This window comes from Rhinolophus sinicus, chromosome 3, assembly GCF_057876585.1.
Source record: "Rhinolophus sinicus isolate RSI-liver-muscle chromosome 3, RSI-T2T, whole genome shotgun sequence".
NCBI classification, from domain to species: domain Eukaryota; kingdom Metazoa; phylum Chordata; class Mammalia; order Chiroptera; family Rhinolophidae; genus Rhinolophus; species Rhinolophus sinicus.
In genome coordinates, this window is record NC_142503.1 from 139,249,619 (window position 1) to 139,265,021 (window position 15,403).

General features: G+C 38.1%; 1 protein-coding gene across 3 annotated transcripts in view; it reads right to left on the reverse strand.

The window, feature by feature from the left end:
* Nucleotides 1-659: 659 nt before the first annotated feature.
* TTBK2 (tau tubulin kinase 2) overlaps nt 660-15,403 on the reverse strand; it is a 130,338-nt gene continuing 115,594 nt past the window's right edge. For all 3 annotated transcript variants that reach the window (XM_019725389.3, XM_074327861.2, XM_019725390.3), the window contains 2 exons: nt 9,176-10,443; nt 660-6,821 (listed from right to left, as the gene is read on the reverse strand). In XM_019725389.3, the coding sequence (XP_019580948.3) occupies nt 6,359-6,821; nt 9,176-10,443 (1,731 nt within the window). In that variant the 3' untranslated portion in view covers nt 660-6,358. The remainder of the gene's footprint in view (nt 6,822-9,175; nt 10,444-15,403) is intronic.

The window sequence follows — 15,403 nt, forward strand, 5'->3', positions numbered from 1 at the left end:
CATTGTAATGATGCGTTTATAGCAAGTTATATTTCAACTACTTTGCAATTGAGATGTTAATAGGCACATTCATGATTAGCTTCCGGGAGCTTGAGTTACTAATTTCTCTTATTTTGAAAAACATGAGAGCCAGCTCTTTGGAAGTTGCTGCTCACTGGGAAATCAAGAAAGGGAAACCAGGCGGAGAAAAACAGATGGCACACTCCAAGCCAAACCAAATCAGGAGGGGCGAAGCAGTGCGACGGGAATGCCTTCTGAGAGTCCCTCTGGTTCAAAGGCAGGTTACAAGTGGAAAGGAGATGGCGGTGGGGAAAGGAACCACTCTAGTGCTTGGACTGTTTCCTGTGCAGAAGGAAAAAGTACCTCCAGCCAGAGAGAATGAAGGACTGAAAGAGTGCTTTTCACACTTTCATTTTTATTACACACGGAACCATCTCTCGTATCCCTGAACCCTGGTTTTTATCTGCAGGGTTTTTATCTGCAGTTCGTATTCAGTTCGGCACTTCTTTTTCTAGGTCACTTCTGAACGTGGTACTGCATTTCTAGTAACACTTCAGCTCACTGTTGATCTTTGAACCTCTGGTGTATTCAATAATTTTATTAAATTAGAAAAATAATATTTACCACTTTTGAAATCCAAGCCATCACACAAATAGAACTAGAGTTTGCATGCGGAATGAATATTTTATTACTAGATTATAAAAATAAAATACAAAATAATTTTAAAACAGAACTTAAAACACTGTACAAAGCTTTAATATGATACAAATGGGAAAATTAAATAAATAATTACACTTTTATGTACAGATGGCCTATACAAAAGCACTCCATGTTTCTGCCAATACTCTATGTCCTTGGTTGCCTGAGCAAAAATGCATAAAGAGGGCTGCTTGGAAGAGAAAGGGGCACAATACCTTTGGAGGCATTTCAAAGAGCAGTTTCTCATCCCTCTGATTTCATGAAGAGGAAAAGAAAGGGAGAAAACTAGAATTATTAAAGTCCGCTATGCTAACTTACTGGTCTTGCTCAACAAGAGTTCTTCTGGTTTGCGGTTTAATCTGGTTTAACAGCTGCCATTAGTTCCTAACTTTCAGGATTTGTATCTAATGCAAAACTAGATGTTTTCCCGCTCCCTCTTTTTCCCTAAAAGCTGTGAACTTGTAAGTACATGGCCTAATGAAATCTGTACCGGCTATTTTAGGAAAGGAGTCACAAAGGAGACCAGGGACTGTGTATGAGAAAAGTGAGGGGGGGGCTCAAGCCTGGGTTATCTGATGGTTCTTTGATTCACCATATCCAGGTTCAGAGCTCCAAGTGGCACATTATGTTTCCTTTATCTTCCTATCTGTATTTCTAAATACTTTTTACCTTAGTGACTGATTTACCTATCTGGTGAATGGCTTAAAAATAAAATAGTTTTGAAACCATCCCAAGTTTCCCCTCCCTGGGTTGCTCCCTAAAATAAATCAGTCAAGCTTACTCTTGTGGGTGAGTGAAGAACACACAGACCCCAGGTACGCTGAAGTGCTGTGCAGGAAATTTTATAGATTTAAACTTACATTATGGGGGGGGGGGGGGGAAGCATCAGATGGCAAGGGTAGTTTATACAAAAACTTAGTTTATTAAATGTTTTTAACTGGGTGAATGAACACTTCTGTACACTATGAAACCACTGAAAAGAAAGAAAATTCCTATCCATCATTAGTGTGTAAAATTATGTCATCAGTAAATTCTACAGGCACATGGGCTCAAGGATCTGCCTCAGTGAATCCTATTATCCAGGTCAAGGAACCCAGAACCCCGGACTAGGGCATCTGAGAGACACGTCAGAATTTCTAGAACCACCTTATTCCCTTCTCTCAGTTACGGTCTAAGTATGCACCTGTGGTTTAGGAACTTGGGTAAATAAACCGACATGTGAACACTACCATAGTGGTTTCCATGCCTTAATCCTGTGATACTTTTTGTATTAAAAGCATAGGTAAGTAACTTCTGCAAATAAACTGTCTACTGAACCACACAGACTCAAGAAAGTTAAACAATGCAGTTGTCAACCATTCTACTGCTTCAGTGATACAGGTGCTAAAATTTCTCTCCCTTTAGGCAAAGCCCCAACATCTGCGGTAAACACACAAAAGCAGAAATGGACAGATGTTAAGAGTGAATGCAAACAATCCCAAAATACATGAGCATGACAGGAGCAATTGTTCTCTAACAAAAGTCAGGTTTTGACAAATATAAAGGAATGAAAATTGTTTTAAAATGTGAAAATTTTGATCTCCAAGACTAAATCTGGACTTATCTAAGTAAATATAATTTCAAATAGCCAGAGTAAGATATATTTTTATTTCCCCAAGACACTAAATTCCAAAATCTGGATCCTGTGTCTCCTATCACCAATTCCTTTTGTTAAAGAATGTAGTTCCTAGAACAAAGAATCCTCTGCTCTTGGGGAAGAAGCATCTATTTTTAATTCAAAGCTATTGGGTATAGAAAAATTAATTATTGTTTTAACTATCTGTGTCTGGGTTGATAAAACATGCACCAATGTACACTTTTTCCTTGTAGATTGACTATAACCATAGAAACATTCGCATAAAAATCTGTGGTCTGGAAAGAATCTCTGATGATTACCAAAGAACCTCAAGTTCCCATAGCAGCTAGGAGCTAAACAGAAAGACTGCACAACCAGTCCACTGCATTAGTAAGCAGCTGAGCTTTGTTTAGTATTTTAAAGCAAATTATATAAAGTGGATAATAAAATGGTCTCAATTACCATTTTGCTACTTATTTAGGACTTAACTTGGCAACTTTTACAAAAAACATTCACTTCACAACATGCAACTTAAAAAAACAGTAAATGTAGCTAATGCCACTGTCAGCAAGGCCAGCTTGCATACCAAGTTGAGAATGACAGTGCCTACCTAGGACTTACCATTCAAAGGTGTTTATAATCTGTGCTTTAAAGTTAAATTTGATATGACCCAATTTTCCTCCTTTGTTCACTATATGTTAAAGTTAAATGCCTTTAAGCTGTGCTAACAATTACTGGAATTTTGATTTTAGCCAACCTGTACACCCTGGAGATTTGGCAGCATAATTTAGAAAGAATGCTAGCTAAAAGGGCTAAACTATTGCTAATTCCATCTTCTGTTCCACTCAAGTAATTCCAGAGATTAGACAGAGAATAAGGACAAGTGTGACTAGGTAATCAGCAATTTAGTTATGATAGGAGAAACCACGAGGCACTTGATTTTCAAAAGATAACTTTAATTTCTGCCCCATAATACTTCTAGTATAGTTTGGCTTGACTTTAATTAATGATCATGTTCCACTTAGGTAGAATAACCAAACTGGTTTAAAATTACTTGGATGATCTATGTTTGTCACTGAAATCTGATATGTGCCATCACTAAAAAATAAATAAAAAAATAAAGAACTAAAAATAACATCAACTATAACACCACAACTTGTTCTCTGTGTCATACTTTAAAATAAAACAAAAACAAAAATCATTGTGCCAAAAGTGCTTTGCTCAGGGCTGCCAACTTCTCTTCTTAGCCCAAGATTTGTAACATCTAAAAGCACAAATTGCTTTTACAAACCATAAAGTAAATATGTAAGCTAGTATTTTTAAGTGGACCTATTGATATATAAGATATAGTCTGTGTTCTTTTGAAAGTATTAAGCAGAAACATCTTTGGTTAACTCTTTCCTCTACCTGTAAAATAAAATATTCTTACACAATGAGGCTGTTTCTGGATCTGTTTGTCGGTGCCATTTAGAAAAGGGGGCAACCATGGAAAAGTTGGGAGAAAAACAAGGAACCAAGAAAGAGAAAAAACGTTAAGTTGCCATGTTGCCGTCACTGTCAGTTTTGACTGCTGGCAGGGAAATGCCAATAAGAAAACACACACACCATAACTGGAGCCTTGTGAGCTTTTCCAGCGGTTACCACGAATACATTTCTGATGAAAGAGGTCAGGATTTAAAGCTGCCTATTTTTAGCACAATTTAATACAACAGAAAAACGATAATTTCTTAATTGTAAATTACTTCCCCCCCCCCAAAAAAAAAGTGAGGCAAAAAGAAAAGTAGAATGGTAATTTTTAAGAGATTTTTAAAAAATCAATTTACATGAGACCATGACTATCATCCCAGTTTATCCACTCTAACCATAAGGACAGAATTATGTGATTAACATGGCAAATCTTTGAACCACTATTACAAGCACATCCCAGTAATTTTTTTCCCCTATTAAGAGCTTTTAAAAATGAAAATTAAATAACCTATCTTGGCTTGTTGAAGACTGCCAACCCTTGCAATAGTTACAAGGCAGGCAAAAAATCTGAAGTGTCACATGCCAAGAACATATTTTCAGAAAATGAAGCTAGGCAAGGCCCAAGTGTACGCGAGGCACACAATAAAAAGGAATTTCACCATCTGTGATCTTGAAATTACAAATGGAGAATGAGAAAGAACGAGTTTATATAAGCATATGTTTCTCTATATATTTATAAATATTTATATAATTTACCATTGAACACATGCAAGTTGTATTACAGCAACTATTGTACAATATAATACAGAAGGATCGGTCTTCCAGTATTACAGTTGCTTCAGGTAAACAGCAAATATGTCTTATCCATTGCATTCCTCTGTAGTACTTGAAACCGGAGAGAAATTAAGATTCCACACTATGCTACATTTCTTTCGGGAGACCAAATATGCCTCAATAGTGTTTTGAGTTTTTTTCTTTTAAAAAAAGCTCAACACAGATAAAGAGAACAAGGTTAAGTTCAGTGCAGCTTCAGGGCAGCTTTAATGCAGCATTAGAATATGTTCACTTGGTGAGGAAATATACTTTCCCCCCCCCCCCAATTCAACCATATTAGGTTTGGCAGCAAACACAAGGTCGAAGAGAAAGCACAGATGTTTGCTAGAAGGCAAATTTCAACAGCAAGCCGACCAATTTTCCTGACCTTAGGGAGGTCTTTACAACACAAAAAAACACCTACAGAGTATAAAAGAGCCCATTTAAAAAGTCTACTATGATTTAATTTTGCCTGATTCCTGTTAGCAGAAGAGTGAGATTAGAACAAATATGATCTTCCTTACAGCTTTTATAAATTGAAGATTACACGGAAATCAGGTCAAGAAGCCAAAATGTTCAAACTAAAGCACAGGAAAAGCAGGTAATAAAACATTAAAAGATAAATATTGAATCTAAATTTATTTCCCCAGATACTGATTCCTTATTGGCTAAATGTATAAAATACAAAGTTTGAGGATTGTAAGCTTCAACAACATACCTAATTTCTATTTTTCTTTCTAAATCTCTATAGCATACAGTCACATTCCATGGTATTGTACTTCCTTGATATCCTCTTGGAGTTTGACATTAGAAATAGTTGGTACCTAAAAGACTTAAGGAAGCAAGGTCTACTCCGGGCAGTTTTCCTTCCACAAGGAGGAAACTAACGGGAAAAGAGTCCTATCTTGAAGGGTATTAACCCCCACCCTGTCCCTCTCTCCCTAAAGCACTAAAACCTGCAAACTCGCTCTATTTAGACATTTCCTTCCTAAGTTTTCTTACCCACGTTTCATCAGTTATTTCTCACAATAAAAACATACTGAGAATATGGTGCTCCAAAGAAAAATATTAGGGGACTAGAAAAAAGTAACTGAATTTGAAATTCTCAACGTGTGTTGCTAAAAGCATATTAGAATGTATTGTTAAAAGAAGAGCAATTGGATCAGGTGAGAAACACTAACTTTAAAAAATGTGAAATCCAGGGAAGGTACTAGGAACGAAGCAAAGTAAAGGTGTGAACTCTCAATACGCTAGGTGAACACACAAGCCCAACGCAAATCAGCATTGGCTCCTCAGCAGCAGACTTCTTACACACTTTAATATCAGACAATTCTGACTCTCCAAGGTTGGGACGTTTTGAACGAAAATATTAAAACAAGAAGTTTCACTTTTGCTATATAATCTTTGAGTAGAGCCTTAAAAACAAGGAGGCCAAATGCCTTAAAATTCCATTCCACCTCCTACCTTCAACTCTTTCATTTTAAAGGCAGCTAGAAAAATGAGAGTTCATTTAATCAGTTTCTCCCCCTTGGCTTTGCTAGATTGCCCCTTCCTATGCAAAGGCATTGATTCCTGATCTGCTTGCTGCCTGCCTTAGGTAATTCCTTATCATATATTTATGTCTCCTTATAAATAATTTATCATGTTACTTTCTTTTGCAAGAGAAAAACAACACTGATTTTTTTAAGTAGACAGTACAGGGACACACATGCATCAGGTTTAGGAGGAAGATCTCACACGTCTCACAGAGATGCAGCCTGGCTCCTATCTGCTGAGTTTACTGGCTGACTTACTCTTCCCTGGGGGGGCTTTCGTGCTGGCAGAGTGGTGGTGGAGGCTGCCGGATCCTTTCAGGCCATTCTTGCTGGGTTTGCAATGCTCCTGTTGGCAGGACCTCCTGGAGGAGGAAGATCCCGAGTGACTGGGAGGTGACTTGCTTCTCCCCAGATGCGGGGATGAACTCCTCTGGTCATGGTGGGGCCGGCCAGCCCGAGATGGTGAGGAACTAGACGTGCGAGGCAAGGAAGAACTTCGAGGAGAGGCACTGGGACTCCTGCGAGGGACCACTGGGCTCTTGGGGGGTGTTTTTGGATTGTGAGGGGATCCTGGGCTTTTGCACTGAGTAGTGCTCCGGGGTTTCTGAGATCCATTTTGAAGAATTTGGGCCAGGCGGGAGAAAAGGTCTGAGTCGGAATTGCTACTCCCTAGGACTTTATATCTGCGGAGCCTTGAAAAGACAGAGAAGAATTATTTTCATTTTAATTCATTTCAAGTGTGCCTAAAAAGTCACAATGTCTCAAATCATGTGTATGATGTGGTTCGAAATCAGGAAACACAGGATATAGAGTTATTCTTTCCCTTACCTGTTACATGACCCTGGATAAATTATTTAACCTCTCCTACCTTTTAATGGGAATACTATCAATCTCAGCATTACTGTGCAGCCAAGTACAATAACCCAAGTAAAGTACTTAGTTGGATGTCTGCCTTTCAGAAGCACTTAACTGTTGTTAGTCCCCTTCCTCCAACGGCATGTGTGCTTTTCTTATTTTCGGATTAAATAAAATGTCTCTAGCATGTTAGCACATGACAGAGAGAGAGTAAACCATTTTGTTTAAGGCTTCTAGGACAGGAATTCTGTATACATACTATATACATAGATAAACACTGAAGCCCGTAACGTAAGTCTTCAACATAAGCTGTACACACCAATAGCAGGAACTGCAAATAAAAGTATATTTCAGCTTCATTTAAAAACGTCCCAAAGAAAAGAGTAGTCACTGCTTCCTCTGGGCCTCAGTTTCTGCCCCTGACAACAGTCTGAGATTCAGGAGAGCTGAGCTTGGGACTGGCCACCCCTCTTACTGGCATCTGAGTTTGGGCCTCAGAATTCTAAATCTAGAACGTATTCATATGAATAGCAACGTCTTCTTTGCTGTAAACGTCTTTCTGTTTGGGCCTAAAATCTATTCAGTTGAAGAGTTTAAACCTCAAACTGCTGACATGCCACTCCTTACAGAAGAAAGTGAGAGAAGAACCTTCAAGATTCTATTAGCCCCTATGGGGGGTGCAGGGACACAAACAGCCATCATCATCATCACGGGTCAGCAACAAGTTACTGATTTTTTTCTCTCTGAAATTTTCTCTTCTCTTCCTTCCACACCACCCACTTATTCTGAAAAAATGACATGAAACTCATTCGGGTTAAGCCTACCTTCTTGGATCTTATAGTAACATTTGAAGACTGGAATAAAATAATTCCTCTGTGCCAGGATCTACGTGGCAAAGTTGAGCTCCCCCTGAGTGCTGAGATGAGTTCCAAGCTGGTCAGCTCTGTATTATCTGGCAGAATGCCACAGGCTTGGCTTAGTTACCAAGTGCTACTTTTAGGGGACACATATAGTGCTAAATAGTAAATAATTAAGATGTGTTTGTTGCAGTCCAAAGTAATTCAAGCCACAGACACCACCTGCATTAAGCACAGAAGCCAAGCAGGAGAAAAAGGAGGGTCCCTGTGAACACTGTTCATGGAATCCCCTTTTTAAAGTGTCTCAGCTAAATAACTGCTGTTTACTCATCACCCTCTTCCTGTGGACGTCTAATCTCACTGCCGCTTCAAATCCAAGGTTTAGTTACCCTTGAACCTAAAACCCTAAGGCAAGTCAAAACTAAACTTTAGGTGAGGGTAGCAAGTTCTTTAGGTGAGTTACAGATAGAATCTCACTTTAATACACTTCAGAAATCCTTATAACAGGTGGAGGCCTATTGTCATACTATCTAGAACAGGTTATAGTTTTCATGTAAATGTATTCTAATTTTCACTATTAAAAGAAAAAAGAAAAAGACCGTCCCTTTTCTTTTTCTTCTCCAAGAGTTTAGACCATCTGCTCTGTGAAAGCACTCCTAACTGGTTCATCACCTCCCAATATTTTCCCCTCTTCTTCAAAATATAATCAATCTATGGTCAACTATGCATGAGAATATTCAATAAACAAGTATACCAGACAGTACGTATTAAAGCAATAGCCTTATTATGTATAATTGTATCTATCATCAGACCTAGAGAAATTTCCTACAGTATTTTTTGTTTTGTTTAATACATTATAATCAGATAAACAGCACTGCTACATGGCCCAGCCATAAAATTATGGACATGGTATATTGTTCACTAGAATTTGACATCATAATGACATCTGTTATAATGAGATTCTGATTAGTCAAAGCTAGAAAATTACTGAGTATCTAGTTAAATGGACTGGAAGAGAAGTAACCTTTTTTGTATGCTATTAAGTACTGCAAGAAGCTTTGGATGGATGCCACTTTATTTCATCCTCCCAAAACCACAAGGCAGATGTTCTACCCATTTTATAGGTAAGAAAATTGAGGTTCACACTGCTAGGAAGTGAGAGAGCTAAGAATTAACCTGGATCAATATGACCCCTTCTACTATGGCTTGGGAAAGGCAGGGAAGGAAGTCAGTAATCAGAAGCAGGTAACAAAGAAATGATACCACTGACATATTATCAAACAGACACAGAAATAGTGCTACACACTTAACATAGGGAGAGCACACAGTGTTACCTGGCTTCTACTGCGGGCCTCGTGGGTGGTTTTCCTGGTGGTGGCCGAGGCAGAAACTGAGATGAAATTGAGTTACTGACTTGATCTGTGTTGACCCATGACACTGGCCTCGGAATTTTGCTCTTTCTGGACTGAGCGATGATGGGTGACAGAAAGCTATCTTCAGCTGACCTGCTCAGCGGGGAGTCTACAGCCAGTCTTGAAAAGGGAGTGAAGACTTCCTCCTCAGAAAAGGGAGCAGTAACAGTAGCTAGTCCATCCTCTAGCAATTTATCAGAGGCACTTGAGAGGTCCCCAAGGAAAGACTTGAGTTGCCTTTTTTCCACCAGAAGCTTGACTAGGTCTGGCTGATAAGCTTTCTTTTGGAGGAGCTTTTCTTTTGCAGAGACTGGAGACGATGATTCAAAAGTTGAGTCTATTTCTTGTGCTAAAACAGGGATACGGCTGTGTCTAGTCACGAAGGATGACCTAACCGCATCCTTCCGGGATGGGGGACAATGCTCACTCTCTGAAACACAATGGAATAGCTCTCCATTTCTAGGGACCATTTTCTCTTTCTTATCCTCCTGATGCAAAAAAGTAGCGAGGTCTCCCTGGTGACCTGGCAAGGCTTCACTCTTGATGTCATCTTTAGATATCTTACTTTTTTGCATTGCTGCCACCTGGTCTAACTGTCCTTCAGCATGTAGGTCAATTACTTGTGGAGAAATTTCTGAAGTTCCAACTGCCAGAAGCTTTTTCTCATGATTTTTGTCTTGATTTGGCACCACACTAAACGTCTGCGTCTTTGCCATATCAAGAGGTTCAGTAGTAGCGGAGCGATCCTGTTCCATAGTTACTAGGTCTCCTGGGAGAGAGGAGATCTCAATATAATGCTGCCCTTTACTTAACTTCTCATCTTCATTATCTGACCCCAAAAGAATGCTTTTCTCTTCAGTTTCCCTCGGGAGACTTTCAAATTCCTTCACAGCCAGTCTGTTATGGTCAGGAAGGTCTTTCAGCCCCAGGTCTTGGGATTTGTCACACTCTCTAACATTGGGTAACACGTCATGACCAATATGATCTACCTGAAGCCCCAAGTCTACTCTGCTTCCTCCACTAGGAGGTTCTCCCTCTGTCACCACCAAGCCAGAGAAGTTCTCCCTTGGAGAGTACAGTTCCACAGTGGGCTCCACGGGCTGCAGGTCTTTCTTCTCTGGCTGCTGACCACAGTGAAAGCTTCCTGATGTTGACTGTGTAGACGCCGCAGAAGGTCTAGGAATTGTAATCTAGAGAGAGAGAAGGAGAAAAGTCAAAACACAATCACGTGGAATATAATGATGCAGGATTGGAGATTTAGCACCTCAAATTCTAATTTATAAGATGAACACAGATGACAACGAGATCTGCCCAACTCACACTTGAAATGAAAAATTCTGCGTAAGAATGTATGACACTCAAGCTCCCCTACTCAGGACTGTACAGCACAGCCTCCCTCGAGGTTCATTCCCGCCTCTCCTTTAGCCTGCTCGGTGTTCTAGAAGACTGACTTCTGCAGACTGCACTATCCAGGCTCCCTGGCCTTCTGATTTCTGGGTTTGCCCAATGGGAAGCAACAATAGAGAATCAGAGAGTTTGAGAAGAGAAAGGTCTGGGTATTCATTCTCCCTGCTTCCTCTCCAAGTTTAAGCTGCAGGTTTAGTGGTGGCTACATTCTACCAGTCCTGGCGATAACCCGTCTCATGGCCCCACTCCCACAGACAGGACTTTCACCAGGTTCTACTAATAGCCCCTCTTCCTCTGCTTTCAGGACTCAGGATCGGAATGGCTCCCTCTATTGCTGGTCCTATGGGCTCCCTTAACTCTACCCCGTATCTGTAAAAAGTTCCTTTCATTAAATTCTCTCCAAGTCCCTTTGAATGTGCCAGAGATTTCCTGCCAGAATAGGAAAAAATTATTGGCAAATAATTATAAATTGAAAAACTCTAAATTTATACGCATTTTGTTGTTTCCCATAAATTATATCAATTCAACAATGTTAGGAATATTATATCTTCCTAGAAGCAAACACATACAAAGATATTTACTAATGTTTCATGTCATCTTTAATTTTGTAAGGTCAAGTCTATGATAAATGAAAGTCTACCATCCTTCTACTAAGGTCATTTCAATTCTGTGTGAATAAAAGTCATCTATCTAATGACTTTTAATCTAATAAGAATGTCCTTTCTTAAGATACCTAAAGTTTGTACATCTTCACATTTGTTAAAAGTGACACATAAGGAGGCACAAAATGTCAACCACATAAACTGGTAAGAAAAAAAAAGCCTTTTTTTGGAAATCAAATAAGCCAAATCACTTAATGAAGCCCATTGAGTTCTAAGAAAACTATGATAATTGGTCTGAATTCAAAGTAAAATGAACTTGGAAGTGTCATGGGAGATTTTGCTTAGACCCCACCTCTAGTCAAAGGACACCAAGAAATCGGTGTGGTTCCACAGTCAGATAAGTTGTTTAGCTCTGCTTCTCTGCGTGTCAGGAATACAATTAGGTTCAAGAACATGGAAAGCTTCTCCTAAGCCCAGCCCAGGGAGAAAACACCTAACTAGTATCCTGGAATAGCCCCTGAATGGAACCAGAGTCCTGAGGCTCTGTCAGGTTAATCCAAGACAGGCTGTCTGGGTTCAGACCTCTTAGTTCTTACAAGCTCAGACCTAAAGCTCAGACCTTGGGGAAACGGCAGTAAGTTCTATTGCTGCTGTCGTCCTTCAGGAAGTCACGTCATACTTTTATTATTCTAAAATATATTAAGGCAGATAGCAATTCTATAGTATATTTTTAAATGATTTTGAAACCTAAATTTTATAGTTATTTACTCTTCAAAATTTACTTTTTAAGACCCGAGAGTGACAGTGATAAGAAAAGCAGATGTGAAATTATATTGTATGCCTATATAACAGGCAAGGGCGATGGCTCTAATTACGTTCACAGTAAGCCAATAGTCACTTCACTATTATATCTAATTCCAAGTACATCAGGCAAAATAAACACAGCAGTGTTTACAAAACTAACACTCTACTGGTCTTCTGAGATTGCAGCTAGGCAATTGATGCACTTTCCTGAGTTTAACTCATCGTAGATTCAGGATATACATGTATTGAATGTGTGGTATGAAAAAAGGGGTGACAATCTCGTACACAGAAGAAACATATGAACTATCAGACAGAGAATTTATTTTCTCCATTGAAAAGATTTGGGACAATTATGATATACTGTAATATTTCCATAGCAGTTTAAATTTATAAAGTATTCCTAAAATCATTTTTACTAATTCCATTTCAGAGTTGCCCTGTATTTTAATTGGGTACTATCATTAATACGAACTTCACAAATGAGGACAGCACGGTCAACAAAGTCAGAGACAGGACTTCAGGAATTTCAAAGTCATGCACAGCATAATACAGCCTACTGACATGCACTACACACTCTCAAATAAAGTCTAGGAAACTGAGTCTCCAAAAACAGTACCTGATGAGATAAAAGGAGAAAAACCAGAGACCAATAGCTGAACATGAAGAAAAGAAAGCTAATTCTAACTGAAAATAGCTTCCTTAATCCAAAGACACAAAGCAATTCCCTTAACCTATAGACACAAAAACACTTGGGACACTCTACACGTGGACTTAATGATCTGCGGTAAGCCATACGCATCGTTTACATCTTTAATTTCTATCATTCACAAACATTAAGGCATGAATTAAATCATTTCATTTCTTCTGTTCTACAACTACGTAGATCAGGTTATAGAACATTTTCTACAGTGAGAAAATGACCTTGGTATTTTCCTTCATTTTCTTTAATAATTTCTTATTTTTATTAATGCCTAGTACTAAGTTTGATTAACATCAGTCTCATTACTTTTTGGTTCAGATAAAGCCGCCTCATTATTTTATAGTTTCCCTATGTTTAGGACCAGCCACATAGCAAAAGACAATAACATGACAAAACCAACTATTATTTACATTTTAACTTACAAACTGTCAATTTCGTTTTCTCTCACTCAAAGGAAATGATGCTATTAAGAAAATAAAAACTTTGGGAAATTCAACATTCATACTAAATAGACTCTCTTCCAAATGACAGGTGTACGGTATACAAAACAGCTACATCTCATTTTGATTTTTTGACAAATAATTTAGAAGAGATATAGGTAGTAGAATAATTTATTGGTTTCTACTATAGTCAATAAAAATTGAGTTATAGGAATAAATCCCTGGGCTATTTAAGAAATTAAATTTTAACCATTCAAATTTCTTTGGGTCCTTACAAATTCCATTATAGACTCCTTTTGTTGAAAGCATCTCTATAATACTTTACACAAGTATTGAAAATTATGATTAAAACTAAAATACTATTATTGAATCATATTTTTAGAAACGCAATTAGTATTTCTATAACGACAGTACACAGCAGTGGTATAGTACACAGCAGTGGTAACATCTGAATATTAAGAGGTCAAACGTGTTAAGAGAATGTCCCACTCACTCTTTACCCGTTGCTTACTCTGACTACGCTTACGTTGGTTACTTTTGCTGAAGATATTGTTATATTGTGGTTTGGCTTATGCGGGATGGCGGGAGTGAGGAATGGAGAGGGCAGCAGTGTTTGCTACAGAAGTGGGTAAAACTGAAAATGCGAAACCTCTAGACCTAAGTAAATGAGAAATAAAAGTTGCTTTTTCCCTTTCCCTATTATCCCACTTCTGAGACAGTTACTCATCAGTAACAGTGTAATGTGTATTTAAGGGGGATTGGAACTAAAAAATTTTGTATGGTTACTAAAAATTATAAACAAGCCACAACTCACACAAAAATAGAAATCCCAGAAAAGACAGTCTGAAATAAAAATATTTCTTGGCTGGCCTATGCTTACATATTGCATACATGGCTACAGGATTTAATAGTTTTCAAGCTCCTTCATGCAATATTAGAAGACACTTGGTTATAAATCTAGTCCAACTATCCCCACTTTTCACTACCTATAGATTTCTATCACAGCATCTTTAACACTTAAATTGTGATCCTTTACTAGACGGAAGACCCTTGAAAGTGTTCATAAGAAGACTCACTGGGCTTTGAATTCTTGATGCCTAGCACAGTACTTGACACATAGTGGATGCTCAAGAAATGCCAACTACATGAATGAATTAACCACTGGATGATTGGGTTTCTTCCATGAAGCCTCTCCCAAATGATAGTCCAGTTTGTCATTTGAACACTTTACAAATGGGCTTTCTTTACTTTCCAATTCAGTTCTTCAATCTCTGGTCTTTTCGGACTGTTCGTAGATTGAATTATACTGTCATACTTAATACCATAATACTATCATAAATAATACCAGAGGTGTTATTTGATAATCAATGATTTCATGTGTATGGATAAGAGAAGTCCTAAACGAGGCTCACAAATCAGTACTAAAAAAAAAAGAATGCTGAAGTTCCTATTAGTTAATATGCCAACCATACTTGTAATAGAGATACACTTTTGCTTTGCCTATTTTCATAGTTCCTATGTATTTTAAGATATCAGTACATTTTCCCTTCAGATCATCTTTAAAAAAAGAAACAAGCCTGAGTGAAAAAGATAGAGACTAACAGACTGTTTCCCATCAGAACATGTCTTCATTTAAAATATTCAGAGAGAATGTTAATATAGTTTATCACGTCATCCAAGATAGAGCATGTAATCAGAGCTAAGACAGCTGGAGAGACTACTTGGCAGTGCCGTACTCCCGATTTAATGTGCCTGTAGTACGTTAGTGAAGTGATTAACATCTGCTTTGTAAAAGTAAACTCTGAATTTAAGCCTCAAGAAGAGAATCAAGATAAATACACTTTTTGCCCCAAGCGCCTCCAAAGGAAGGAAATAGTAAGTTTAATACTTTAGACATAAGTAAAAAAAGCTAACATTTCTTTAGAGACCTTCAGTTCAGAAAACATTTTTATTTAAAAATACTTGAAAGTACGTGCTCACTTCGGCAGCACATATACTAAAAATATTTGAAAATAAGGTCAAAATTAAAATATCTAATATATAAATATATGTTTTTCAACGACTTGATAAGAGAAAATGTTGCAGATGGTATAAAAGACCCATGGGAACAATCTTTGTGGACAGGACAGTATTGATGGGAGAGAACAAAAAACACTAGGAGAAATGGAGCTAAGGCTTTAGAAAGCCCTGGTGAAGG